The sequence below is a fragment of the Acomys minous genome (assembly GCF_964271855.1).
Source record: "Acomys minous genome assembly, chromosome: 14".
Classification (NCBI taxonomy): domain Eukaryota; kingdom Metazoa; phylum Chordata; class Mammalia; order Rodentia; family Muridae; genus Acomys; species Acomys minous.
Genome location: NC_140496.1, coordinates 110,953,193 through 110,966,966, shown reverse-complemented (window position 1 = coordinate 110,966,966; position 13,774 = coordinate 110,953,193). Strand labels below are relative to the sequence as shown.

At 41.4% G+C, this 13,774-nt stretch overlaps 1 protein-coding gene across 3 annotated transcripts; it reads right to left on the bottom strand.

The window, feature by feature from the left end:
• Positions 1 to 1,176: 1,176 nt before the first annotated feature.
• ZRANB2 (zinc finger RANBP2-type containing 2) lies at positions 1,177 to 13,766 on the bottom strand. 3 transcript variants are annotated; one of them, XM_084757076.1, is made up of 11 exons: positions 13,636 to 13,766; positions 12,032 to 12,084; positions 11,835 to 11,943; positions 11,018 to 11,100; positions 8,930 to 9,006; positions 8,401 to 8,535; positions 7,589 to 7,758; positions 6,194 to 6,280; positions 4,311 to 4,469; positions 3,302 to 3,376; positions 1,177 to 2,814 (listed from the first exon to the last, which is right to left on the bottom strand). In XM_084757076.1, exons 1-10 carry the CDS (start codon positions 13,689 to 13,691, stop codon positions 3,343 to 3,345), a joined length of 963 nt encoding a protein of 320 aa, XP_084613202.1. In that variant the 5' UTR covers positions 13,692 to 13,766; the 3' UTR covers positions 1,177 to 2,814; positions 3,302 to 3,342. The 3 variants fall into 3 exon arrangements, 2 of the variants coding, with proteins under 2 accessions (XP_084613202.1, XP_084613201.1); XR_014774523.1 differs by having other exon boundaries at positions 2,722 to 2,814; positions 3,302 to 3,372; XM_084757075.1 differs by lacking the exon at positions 3,302 to 3,376.
• Positions 13,767 to 13,774: the final 8 nt, after the last annotated feature.

Sequence of the window (13,774 nt, the reverse complement as noted above, 5' to 3'; positions counted from 1 at the left end):
ATGAAGGTGGGAGTGGCTCATGTCACCAGGGTCCCAAGGGCCTTGTGGGTATGACGAAGACCCTTACATATATGTATGAACACTGTCGGAAAAAAGCAAACAACAACAACAAGACATAAACACCATACCAGCATTATTCCTTAGTTTTAAGAAATGCATGGATCCACAATGTTAACAAATACTGGAAATGGGGAGGCAGTTTAAGTATATATAACCTTTGCAACATTTGTATAAACAGCTATCCCAAAAGCGCCCACCCACAGCTTCTTCATCAAGTTACTATGCTAAAAAATATTTGAACAATTGGTTTACCAAATGTAGAAGTTGATCTGTTTTGCTTTGGTTTTTTTGTTGTTGTTGCTGACTTTTTTTTTGTTGTTCTTCTTTAAAATAAGACCTAATACCAAAATCTGTCATTACAGACTTGGCTCCTCTGATTCCTGCAAACAAGCTTTTCATTGTGTTGTGCTTTAACCTTGCATGACCTGTGTAGTCTGCCTGGAGATGATTCAGTGGGTACAAGTGCTGGCCACCCAACAATGTGAGACTGATGCCCTGGAGCCGCCACGCAGGTGGAGTGAATGAACCTCACAAAGGTGCTCCCTGACCTCCACTTCCACACATGGCATGTGTATCCCACCCCACATATCACATACACCAACAACAAATAAAACCAACTCAAGAAAAAGTGTTCTCTATTTTCCCAAAATAATACAACTTCCAGGTTAAGAAAGCCATGATGGCATTCTTATCTTAGAAAAAAACAAAATAAACAACAGCAACAAAACCCAAAAGTAGGCCACAGAGCCCTTCTTAGGCCCTAGTAGGTGGCCTGAGCACCAGGCAGCAAAGGGACACAGAATGGCAGCAAATGCCCAATCATCTTTCCAGCTGCCTTGTACTGACAGTTGTTCTGGATGCCACTGGAATCATAAGGAACTTAAAGACCACTGTGACTCTCCTAACTGACCCTAGGGAGTGAGGTATGGGATGTTCCCGGCAGCAAGCACACACATGAAAAGCTCAAGCACTCCAAGCTGTCACCTTGTTTGTTATGTCTGAAAGGGAGCACAACAAAGTGAACAGTAAAAAAAAAAAAAAAAAAGACATTATGAGTTTAGAACATTCGATCAGAGCTTAAAACTTTCTAGTTTACTTCTAATAAACAACACTTGATGCTTGACTCACAGATTTTATTTACATTTGTCTACAGCTCAATTAAACCAAATCAAATCATAATCATCTGAACTGTTTGTAAACTCCTATTAACTAAATTTATAATCTTGTATTTGCCTAGTACAGCCCAAGTTTTAAATACAGAAAGCACAAGAACAAACCAAGGCTAACACGTTGGATCTAGAAGAGCTGGGCAACTCAGAAAGTCGACTTTTGAGAAGTCTGAGGCACAATTACAAGAGAATAAGAGTTCATGTGCAACCTACAGTAAATGTAGCAAGGAAAATAAGACAAAAACAAAACACAGGAAAGCTTGTAAAAATATTACCAAAATATTTCTACGTACGGTATTTTGTTTTCATCTTTAGTTCAGTTGAGGAGAAAAACACTCACTTTAAAATAAAAACATTTTGTTTGATCTGTCTACTAGACATCTTAGAATGCTTTACTTATTTAAACTGCAGAAGACAAATACTAAAGGAGGAGAAACAGGAAAAATAACTCCCTAACAAGGAGCCCAGCACAACTGTCGGTCCCTTAGATACTTACCTTGCTTTGCTGCGGAAGAGATTGTTAAGAGAAACCTTTGAACTTCTAAACCAGAGAACAAAATGGATCTCAAGTGACCAGATTTTAATTTGAGAAATAAAACTCTGGAAGCATTTTAAGCCATATGTTTTTTCAGGTGAGGAGAAAATGATTTTGCTTAAATCATGCAAATATAAGAATTCTTGTTACTTCAATATCTACAGCGTTGAAAATCAGACATCTCAAGGCAAATGTTCACTTAAATTCATGTCTCTGTCAGCCTGTCACTGAGAATAGGTTTCAAAAGCTTTCTTCCATTTGCTCATTAACTATGATTCGTCCTTTTTAAAACCTTTGTCAATCAAGTACAATATTTGGTAACTAGATTTAAAGGATACCCACATTTCTTAAGACTTGTCTCTCAGACATCTGAAGTAAGATGCGGATGACCTTTCCCTCCCCCCGCGATGTTCCTGCATTAGTCGTGGTGTGAAGCTGACAGGAGAGACACGGAGTCTAAGGCACCTTCAGCACAGAGAAACTACAGTTCCCAGTTGTCAGCTTTGCAGCTTTGTAGTTAACTTCTGGTAAGAACCTACTGGCACAGGTGATCAACATGACCGGGTTGCCTACTCCTCCCACAGGAACAAGAATTGGTTCCTCCAACTAGTTTAACTGGCCTTGCCATGTGTCTGAAGTCCAGGCAAGGCCAGGCAACCCGTCTCTGTCAATAAGACATTTAGGAATGAAAAGGACAAGGATCTAACTTAGGAAACAATGTACTCTGTTACAGCTATGATGGCTTTAAACGAAGCAGATGGTTGTAAATAATGAACAGAGAATTCATCATACTGGGGGAACAGTATGGCTTAAAATGCAATGTACTTTCAATTTCACAAACAGTTGTATTCTTTTGAAAAGCAATAAAGGCATGCACCTCTACTAGCAGATGGAGCACTTCTGACCAAATGAGACATCAATGTCCTAAAAAATATGCTTCATGCACTGTACTCAATGTGTTTTTTAAAGATGTTAATTTTAATACATCATTTCTTTTTTGAACTTGAACGGGAACCAGAATGGGTTGATCCGGAAGACGACCTGTGGTGCCTGTAAGACATAAGAGGGCAGCACGGTCTGTCAACAGCACTAAACGAAGCTTCTGTTCCTAAGACTGCAAACACCAAGAACAGCAGAGCAAACACTAGGGACCTTGATGCTTACAGGAGTATAAAACCTAAGGTAGCTTACACATACTTTTGGATGTGAGCCCAGAATTGGTGTGATTTTAACTCAACACTCTCTACAATTTAAGAATACACACTCATTTCAAATATAGCCACCTCTCAATTATTCAAGGTAAATGAGGGAAAAGCCCATAATCATATACATGTACAAAGAAGGTGTGTAATAAAATCAATGTCAGCTGTACCACAGAGAGCACACCAGGTCTCTATGTAACACAGCAAGGCTTCTGAGTGCATGAGAAAGTACATTCAAAGCAATGTAGTTTTGGAAGTCTAGATCACATAAGGTGACTGTACAGTTAGTTAAAGTGCTAGAGTCATGCAGCCAATATGAGTAAGTCAGTATCAACCTGGGCAAAGTGGAGGTGTTCCGTAGGGGTTGGCCCTGGGCTCAGGGTTGTTTAATGTTTTCACCAATCACCTGGCTTATGGAATAAAGAACATGTGCATTAAGTTGAGATGACAACAAACTAGGGGGTTATATGTGGCTAAGATAAGAATCTGCAGAAGTGGTTAAGGAGTCAACAATGAATTCACTCAGGACAGAGTAACCTTCCTATACACAGTGCACAGGCAGAAGACTGGGCATCATCTAACCTGAGAGAGTAGGAATAGCAGTCTACCCTCTGAACCTAGCTGTCACCAGACTCTAACTGTTACTCTTTTCTTTCACAAGCTGAGAGGATACGGAAAATTGGCCAAGGTTACAAATGAAGTCACAAATCATTACTTATGACATTGAGAACCAAGAACAATTAGTGAAACCAAATAATCAAGTCTGTTGCAGAGGATGTACTCTAGACACAAGGACCCAGAGAAGGTCCTCCTCAAAAGAGAGAAGTGGATCTGGAATGTAAGATAAAAAAGTGCTAACTACAAACTTAATTTCCATGTAAAGGAAATTTCGATGTAAGTCAGTTACTAAGGAAACGCCCGTGCACGTATTTACATGAGGACAGATCCCAACAATTCTGCAAGTTATTCCTAATCAGGTACCCTAGGATCCCTACCATTTCTAATATTTAATTTAAAAAAAAACAAACAAACAAACACAGGTAAATTATTTCAACATACAGCTTTTGGGTTTCAGTCTTTAAAAGCACCAAAATAACCGAGAGTTGGCTATAATAATATACATGGTAATAAAAATCAAACAATAAAATGATCAGAGAATAGTCTGTCCTGTTAATTTTTTCTAAAGCTAATAAGCAAGCTAAACAAAGTAATCTGAATTCTGACATTTAAAGATAAAAAATATAATTAAAGGAACAAAGGAGAAAGAACTCTAGCCCTTGCCTAGAAAGTCCACCTATGAAACACACGTAAGAACACCCATCCTTATTCTACAGAAACCCAAACCTTTCGGGTGACCGTGATCTCGTTCGTCTTTTTTTGCGAACAGCGGGTGAAGAAGGTCTAGAGCGACTCCTCTTCCTGTCTCTCTCAGGAGATGATGAAGAACTCGAGTAAGATCTTTTTCGTGGGGAGGAAGAGCCCCTGTGGGACCTGGAGCTGGATCTTCATTGATTGAGAGACAAAGCAGACGTTTCATTAAAGGCAGAAGTGAAGACTGCTCAGTTCCCCAAAGCAAACAGGGTTGTGACTATGAGGATTTTATAAGAGGGAATACTTACTGCTTACTCAGCAGAAGGCTTCTGGGTCAACCATGAACATGTTCTATTTACGCATAAGCATTTTAATTTCATGTTTAAGAAAACTCTATTTACCCCATGGCAATTAAAAAGAAGTTTACTGAATTAAGACAGAATATTTTTATAACTGCTTATAGCTTTCCAATTTAAAGTATATAAATAGTGAAATCAAGAGGTAACTTCAATTCTGTGACTTCATAGTCAGAAAATAGGTCCTTCCGTTTGTGGGGTAAATCCATGTTATTTATGTAAAGCTTGCTGAGGACAATGAACTTAACTTCTTACAGGTAAGGTGCTACAGAGAGCTGAAGGACATGGACCATAAAAAGAACACCACACTGCGAAGTAGTTAAGGAAAATGCCAACTTTAAAACTTGACTTGTGCTTAGACTTGTGCTATGAAGTGGTAATATTCATGTTTTAGGTGGAAGTAATGTGCAATTTAAAATGCAAATTTATCTTCATCTACATTTTTAGTTTAAGTAAGTTAGCTCAAACTTCCCAAAAAATCATCTTTGGGCTTAAAATAAAATGAGAAAGCCCAAAAGGAGACTTCTTTGGAAAGTTGTAAGCAATTACAATGTTTGGGAAGGATATGAAGGCTGCTCCGTGAGCCTCAGTCCTTCAGTTCCCAAAGGGCCCACACCAAGACGCAAGGGTTTGAAGTGAGCACCAACACGTTAATACACATAAGAAAGCACCTTTGCGCTACTGTGCACTGGCTCAGTGAGTGTACCATCACTCTTCTCCTCAGTGGGACTCAACGGTAGCTGCCCTCAAACGCTAGAATGGGCTCAAGTCAATGAACCTTTCTCCAGAGCTGTTAGGAAACTTCAATGTGAATTCCCACAGGGGGATTTTAGAGGCTTTCGTATTAATGCTGCGCGCCTGCAGTAGACAACAATACAGTGACTTAACATAAAGGCAGCATATTTTGATGAAGTACAGAAGATTTTTTTCAAGAAAGTAAAAAACTAGCGTTTCAAATGCTTCTTTACCATTTTCCTTTGCTATCTGACTAAACACAAGTGAAATGTTCATGGCATTGCTTATATCAAACCCTAGCTAACATCCTACTTGACTTACTTTTAAGAGGGATGTTTGTTACACAGATAACTTTAAAGTCAAGGAGATTGACTAGACACACACAGCACTCGTTAGAAGCCGAGATAAAATTGGCAAAGCTGTTTCTGTAAACATCTACTTGTAAAACAAAATGTTTTGAAGCTGTACAATAGGCTGGCTGGTCTTCTGCAGTAACTTTTCATTTGTGTCAAGTTTAAGTTAACAACTGCAAACGTAACATCAATACAGTGGCTATCCGATGGCGTAGCTTGGCTTCACCTTCCTACAGTACACACATCTCTGCTATGGATGCACAGCCGCCCCATCTTTAGCCACGGGAGCGTCTTGGTGCACTGCGCCATGGGAGCATTGTGTGGTGAGATAAGCTGAGGCAAGTGAGTTAGCTCCCTAGCACTCGCACACAGCTGACAAACAGAAGCCAAGTCATGAGGGAAAGCGGCAGGGCCTCCTGCAGCCTGTAAGGATGTTCCTCTCTGCTTTACAGAGAGGTGCTACCTCATTCACCTTGATTTCGAACCACGGGATCTGGAATGTTCTCTGGAACCGGAGTGAGACCTTGACTGCGAGCTGGAAGAGCTTCTTGAACGGGACCTGGAACAACATGGAAGCATTTTTTCCCCTAGGACCACATTTTTCAGCTTTGTGATATGAACACTGAAAGAAAGACAATTATTAAGAGTGCACTTTTCCCATAAAAAGGTGTCCATGCAAGAATCATATTTTCCAAGCAATAATACTCAAACAAAGCTTCTTACTATAGGCTTAAACTAGGTTTGAAAAAACTCAGTGACCACTTTCCAAGCCCGATTAAATTACCAAAAGGTCTCTGGGTTGTAGGAAGAGAGCACTACCAGGTCACCATGCAGGGCTGCAGCTTACATTTTAATTCTCCACTGTGGACAACTACTTCCCTGACTGCCACACTCCTTACGATGCCCACTCTTGACTTGCTTGTCCTAGAGAACTAAAGACACAGCCTAGTGCTCTCCATTAGTTTCACTACTGTGGAGCCGAGGGAAACACAACACTTACGCTCTGAAAACCACAAACGACATCTCTGACACCATTTTCACTTTGTCCTCACAAAGAGAGACTATCACATTTTTATTTTTGTAGGGGAGGAACAGAAACTCAGTCTTGAGCTAAGGCTCCTTACATGCTGGATAAGGCTCTATCACTGGGGTAGATTTCCCCAGTCCTCAGAACTACTCTAAAAATGGCTGGCAACACATTTATTCTAAATATGACTAAAAATAATTGGCCATTAGTTGTGATCTGTACAAAGCATTGTTGCTTTTTTGTTTTGTTTTGTTTGAGACAGGGTTTCTGTGTAACAGCCCTGGCTGTTTTCAAACTCACAGAGATCTGCCTACCTCTATTTCCTGAGGGCTGGGATTAAAGGTGTGCACCACCACGCCCGGCTTGTGTTGCTTACTTTTAGTCATGTTATCAAATACATGTTTACAACAACTAAATATGCCAGACTCTATAGATGTGTAAGCATCTAAGGCTGGATTTGTTTCTTTATTCAGAAGATTAATCACAAAATAATCAAAAGTTGTGCAAATATCATTAATAGCCAGAAAAATGTTAAGAGCTAATCCTCTAACATACTGAAATAATCTCCATTTTACTTGACAATATCTGAACACACAGTACATAGATAAACATCTCTTACACAGTGCTTTTTGTATTTAAGTTACTCTAGACAAAGCTAAGAGGGTGACACAGAACAAGCAACTTCTATGCAGAGTACAAAGATAAAGTCTAGCTAAGGAGACTTGATTAAAATACTTGAAACAAAAAGCTTATTTAAATTAAATAGTAAAATAAAGTTTGTAAGTAAAAAGTTAGATACTGACATTTTGACTGGCGTTACCCTTGGCCTGCACCCTTTACCTGGACCTGGACCTTGAACTGGAGGGGGAGGATGAGCGTGATGAAGACCTGGAGTGAGTCGACCGGGACTTTGAGCGACTCCGTCTGTTGGTTTTCTTTTTGTTACTATCTTCTTCTTCACTTGCATCAAGATTATATTTTGAGAGATCAGCATCATCTTCATCCTCGTCCTAATAAAAATTTTTTCTATTTAGACATTTACATATTAATAATGCCTACCAAAAGGATGAATATTTATCATACATGAACATTTTCAGGTAAGTCTGTCACTAAACATTTCCGTGCAGGCTCATTTTCCACTTGGGAGTTGACCCTCTGTCTGACAGAAGAGGCTGGAGAACCACGCAAGGTCAGAACCCCCTGGTTCTCACAACATGCTCCAAACAGACCGTCAGCAAGTTTCAGCTCTGTCCGGAGTCCGTGGTCCATTACCACCAGCCTTAGTTTAGAATACTGTTTTCTCTGTATTACAATAAACCACTTGCTTGGTTGTGTGCACCTAGCACTTCAATGTGCCACTTATCACACTGATTATCAGGCACCTAGCTCTTCTATGAGCTTGGCTTAGAGGATTAAAAATAAGTAATTACGAGGTAAATACATGTCATTTGTTTTTTAAAAACACTTGCATTCCAAGACTTCTAAGATCAGACTTCAAAGTGCCCCGTGTCTGGACTGTAAACTCACACCGAGGTGACAGCTGTCCTCCTCACTCCCCTGCTGGGTGGGAGCAGGAGAGTGAGGTGTCAAAAGCATCTTGTGCTCCAGAAAAGTTCAAGTAAGATTAGGGAAGAATGGACAGGGGACATCACCTCATCCAGCTTATATTTAGACAGATCTTCATCCTCATCCTCTTCTTCTCCCTCTGATTCTTTATCTTCAACTTCCTTTAATATGGACGCAGGACCAACTGCCTTCCCCCTGTATTTTTTCTTTTTACGTCCGAACTAGAGAAAAAAATTTCAAAAGATTTCCATAGGTTAAAAACATGGTAATTATTTTATTTTCAAAACTATTCATTTCCATCTAGAAAGGCAGATGTGGGAATTTGAGCCTGTAATCCCTGCACTTGCAGGTGGAGATGGAGGATGCCCATTGGTCAGCTAGTCCAGCCAATGGTCGATGAGTTATAGGTTCAATGAAGCAAAGGAGACACTAACTCCTAAAACAAGAAGACACCAGTTTCAACCTACAGTCTCTACAGGCACACACACACGGGCACATGCACTCCCTCTACTGTATGCATCCCATGCACACACTGAAGAGTTTTTCTGAACTCTAGGTATTTATTAAATTTCTCTAACTTAACATTTAGTCTGCAAATACCCACTGAGAGCTTACCTCATCATATTCCCCATCGGATTCTTCTCTTTCTATATATTCAACATTTTCTCTTTCGTTAAAACCACCTCCATATCCTTTAAAAAGAGGAGCATAGATTGCTGTAACAACTCAAATAACAAAATGATTGTGATCACATTTTTCCCAGCTAACAGAAAATGAAAAACTAATTAATGGCGGTTATTTCTGTAACTAATAATTACTTGTCTTTTACAAGTAAAACTGATAGCGAATAAGTCAGATCTATTTTAGTTGTAAAGCCACAGCAGTACTTAGAGATCTTTATAACTTAAAAATTTTTCTTTGATAGGTCCTTTATGAAATACACGTGCAGAACATCTTTATCTTCTGCTATGACAAAGTTTTAAAAGAAATTTTTTCTCCCTTGTAATTTCTTCTAGCTCTTGGTTTATAAGAACCAGGAGTTAAATTTATATATTTATCAGATAGTACATATACTGAAGGTAGGATTAGGATGAACAAAGGGCTAGGGCGCATGGACCCAAGGAGCAATCTTCCTGAGGGCAGCATTAAGCACAAGTCACAGAGCTCTTCAAGAAGTAAGGCCGTAGGAGGGGCTCACAGATTCAGTTAGGATGTGATGGGTTCAACAATTACACGACACTGTAAGACAAGTAGCTGTGTAGGTAGAACAAAGAAATCTGATCTGGACACACGAGTCTGGGTATTACAGTGTATCTCTTGTTACTTTAAAATTTTGGTTTTAGAAGGAAATACACAGCAATCTAAGAGAGGCCTAAGGAAGGCCTCTGAAGAGTCCACATACCCAGTGGAGATGGAATACAGACTAACAGGGAGAAGCCCAGAGCACTGACAGGAAGGAGGAAGTAACAGGCAGCACTTGCAGGAGGCAAAGCTGCTTGTGGGAGTTATAGGTGGAATCCAAGCCATGATAAGAACACCTAGGATGTTAGGTAATAAGGCTCTCACACATCAAGAATTAAAAATAAACACGTGTAGACAGAGACAGATAGATGGACTGATAGATCAAGTGGAGAAAGAATAGCCTGGAAGGACTTGATCCAAGAGTTCTATCTGCCACTAGACCTCTGATTGATCTCCAGAAACCAAACAGGGACAGTGGTGTGCACTTAGGGAAAAGAGGCCAATGAGGAAAGTCGTTTTACCTACTCAAGAGCCTGGCATGCTGCATACTTGTGACATAATCAATGGTTGGGTTAATTGCTGGCAGTGGGAAAACTGTTTTCTGCCACAGGTTTGCCACTGACATACAGAAACAACAGAACCACTGTATCAGGCTTGCCCTAGGTCTGTAACCTACCCAGCCATGGACTGTGCTTGCCGTGTTCATGGTACCATGTTTGAGTCTGTCTTCTTTAAAGAGCTTTAAATCTAATCAGAACATAGTTATTTCCATAACACAGTGTTTTTGAAGTTTCACTAATAATTCTAAAATGTGGATAAGGTTAAGAATATATTTTAGGCTTAACAGGATGCCTTTAAAAGTATCCTTTACCCACAGGCGTGGCAGTGCACGTGTGTACTCCTAGCAATCAGGGAGGCAGAAGCAGGCGGGATCTCTGTGATTGTGAGGCCACCCTGGTCTACAAAGCAAGTCCAGGACAGCCAGGCTGCACTGAGAGCCCATGTCTAGGGGAGGAGGGGGAGTATCCTATACCTTTCTGTCATACTCGGTGCACACTGCTGCAGTACCCTTACCAACTAGCACCCACCCACCCAGGTGGGCAGAAAGGCCCTATCAAAGTATCCTAGAACCCCAAATGCTAGTGAAGGGCTGCCTAACACTATTTCGTAAAATGAAATTATAAAGAAAAAAAATTGAGTGTTAAGGGGGAAAAACCCTGTAAATAACATAAGATGTGCTGGGACATGCTTATCACAGCAGCACACAGGAGGATGAGGCAGAAGTAGAGAGGTGAAAGCTATCCTTCATTATACACTGAGTTTGAGGCCATGTATGGCTTACATAAACAGAACATTCACACACACACAAACTGAAGGAGAAAATACAGGTTTCCTTCTTTCCTGTGCTCTCTTGAGAAGGTAGTGTAATAACTGAGGCATTAGAATGCGGCTGTGTCTTACCTGTTCTTTCTTCTAATTTAGCATACTTTGGAGTATTACACATGTTACACTCTGATCTTCTGGCCCAATTCACATTACTGCAACTACAATTGTAAAAAACATCAATTTAGAAGGCCCCAAACATTGAAAAAAATATTAATTGAAGATTTTTGGTAAAAAATTAGTATGAAGTAATGCTCATTAATGAATAATCTAAATTTAAAAAAAAATACTGTTCTTAGTGCCCTCTAAGAAATCCTTTGACCTATGTTTATTGGTAGACAATTTTACCTTACAGACTCAAGGTCTATCTACAGGTGTCCACAGTTTTATACAAGACACTTTTCTGATGCAGTGTTATTTCATATATGTATGATTTATTTACACAGCACAAAATGTGGAGATTGGAAAAAATCAATACAAAATAAACTAAACTTGAAAGGCAACAATATTAAGAAATCTAACATGAAATAATTTATTATAGAAAGCAACTTATGCTTTCCAAGGTACTTTCATATTATAAGAGACAAACAAAAACCCCAAGTAAAACTATGCAATTACTTAGTAGCAAGAAGTAGATAGACCACAGAGCTTTCAATGCTGCCCATCTCTGGTTATCAGCTCATAAACACTCTACCACAGCAACAGCTGGGAACACCCCTGGAAAGATACAACTTAAAATTTCCCTTTCAACATTCTTACAGTAAGATCAATAAATGTTTGGCTTAAAAGGACACAGTATCTTGTCACATAATTAGAAAAAGTTCAACATCTTAATGTCTGGTAAGTGGCAATATTTTGCTACAGTAACAGACAGCAGTCTGAATGAAGCACATACGTTTTGCACTGCCAGTCATTTGCACTAAATAGGCCCCGGCTCTTCTCTGCCAGTGTCTTTCCTATTTCTGTTCCCCCGGCTTTCATCATCTTGGCCTCAGTTGTCTTCTCTGAAAACAGACAAAAAAATGCAATCTAAATCCTGGGAGGAAACCAGCTGCTTATACAGTAGTAAGAGACCTGTCCATGAGCACTCACCCCGACCACATCTGTTACAGCTGGTTCTCCTAGCGAAGTTTACATTTCCACACCTGAAAATAAAAACAAGAAACACTTAAAATAGTAATTTCTAGATGTCTAAGATGAAACAAGAGCTGAGTGAAAAGCTCAACCTTGTACTCACAACTACCTTAACCATGTCAGGACCCAAATCTTGCTATCTTCAGATGAGCATGTCTCAAAGTTATATTAAATTCCCTTGTTCCAAGGTGTCATCAGAATCTTCTTCAACAATTAGACAAGATACCAGAGTTGTTTTTTTTTTAATTAACTCTCAGTACAAGAAATAAATGTGATGAATTTTAGAAACACAGTATCCAAGCTGGGTGTGGTGGCCCACACCTTTAATCCCATCACTGAGGAGGGAGAGGCAGGCAGCTAACTGTGAGTTTCGGGACAACCACAGCTACACTTGGAAGCTGTCTTAAGAACCCAAAAGCCAGTAACTGCTGCCCCCTCCCCAAGATCCTGGGGATGGATCTGCCAGGAAAGAACAAGTACAGAAGTATTCAGGGGATTCACGAATGTTCCCTTCGACGGGTGATAACAACGGTTAAGTTAAAAAACCGAAAACCAGATACCACCGGATTAAAAAAAAAATGAGATAAACAAGTAAACAGAAGTTTAACACTACACTGAATAACTCCATCCAACCTAAAAGGTTGCTTTTGTCTGTTAAAAAAAAAAAAAGACACGACCCAAGTAACACTGAGAATGTACTCTGAAAAACGGTCTCCTGGATTTATTTATTCAGTAGAAATAACACTTTATTTCTGCCTTTAGGTAGGTGACCACCATCGAAGAGTCCTCTCGAAGTATCTGTGTGTATTTTCGGTAAGAACACAGACAACGCATTTTTCTGCGAGCCACATGGAAGGCAGAGGCTGGCGTCTTTCTAAATCTCTGAAGGGTTGCAAAGTGTCAGTTCCCTTCAGTGACAGCCCAAGAGGGCCTGGGTTCTGCTCTGAGCTTACGCCTGATCACACCGACCGAGCCAGGCGTCAGGATGAGTGACATCGCTTCCCCTGCTCCCTACACAGTATGCTACTAGGTGTTAACTCTATTTCCTAGCAAAGGCATTTCAAGTTTATACTCTGCAGCGGCTAGAGCTGGCAATCAACCGGGGCTTCCTCCGGCGCTGGCTCTCTAAGAACACGAGCTGGTGCACCACAGGGTTGGTTTTTTGCTTTTTTGTTTTTGTTTTCCTTTTAAATAGGGACACCTATTCGGGGCGATTCCCGGGGCCATAAGCCGAGCACACCGGCTTCACGGGCCACGTACGCGCTCGGGCTTCCTGGAGGGTGAGAAAAGCCAAGTCACCGGGGAGGGCCAGCAGGCTCCCGAAAGCACGGGGGCCGCGGGGAGGCTCGCAGCGCACAGCGAGCGGCCGCGTCCGAGCGCGGAGCAGGAGCGACGGGGCCGAGAGCGGAGCTCCGCGCGGGGTCACGTGCGGGCCGCCCGCGACCGCTCAGGGCCGGCGGCGGCCGCCCCGCCGTCCCCACAAAGGCCGCGGCCCCGCCGCCGCCCTCACCGGGGTCGCCCCGCCGCCCCCGGGCCCCACGCCGCCCCGCCGCCGCGCTCACTTCTTGTCAGGGCAGATCCAGTCCCCGTCACTGACTCGGAAATTCTTGGTCGACATCTTGGACTCCGGGAGCACGACCGCCCGCAGCGACGTCCCCACCGGAGCCGCGGGGCCTCGCGCCGGGCTGCCCGCGCGCCGCC

Excerpts from the sequence above, each read along its gene's own strand:
- ZRANB2 (XM_084757075.1), bottom strand. The coding sequence starts at position 13,691 with ATGTCGACCAAGAATTTCCGAGTCAGTGACGGGGACTGGATCTGCCCT. Across the intron at positions 11,101-11,834 it reads AATGACTGGCAGTGCAAAAC|TTGCAGTAATGTGAATTGGG; the intron begins GTATGTGCTTCA and ends TTACAATTGTAG. Across the intron at positions 2,815-4,310 it reads AGATCACGGTCACCCGAAAG|GCACCACAGGTCGTCTTCCG; the intron begins GTTTGGGTTTCT and ends TATGTCTTACAG.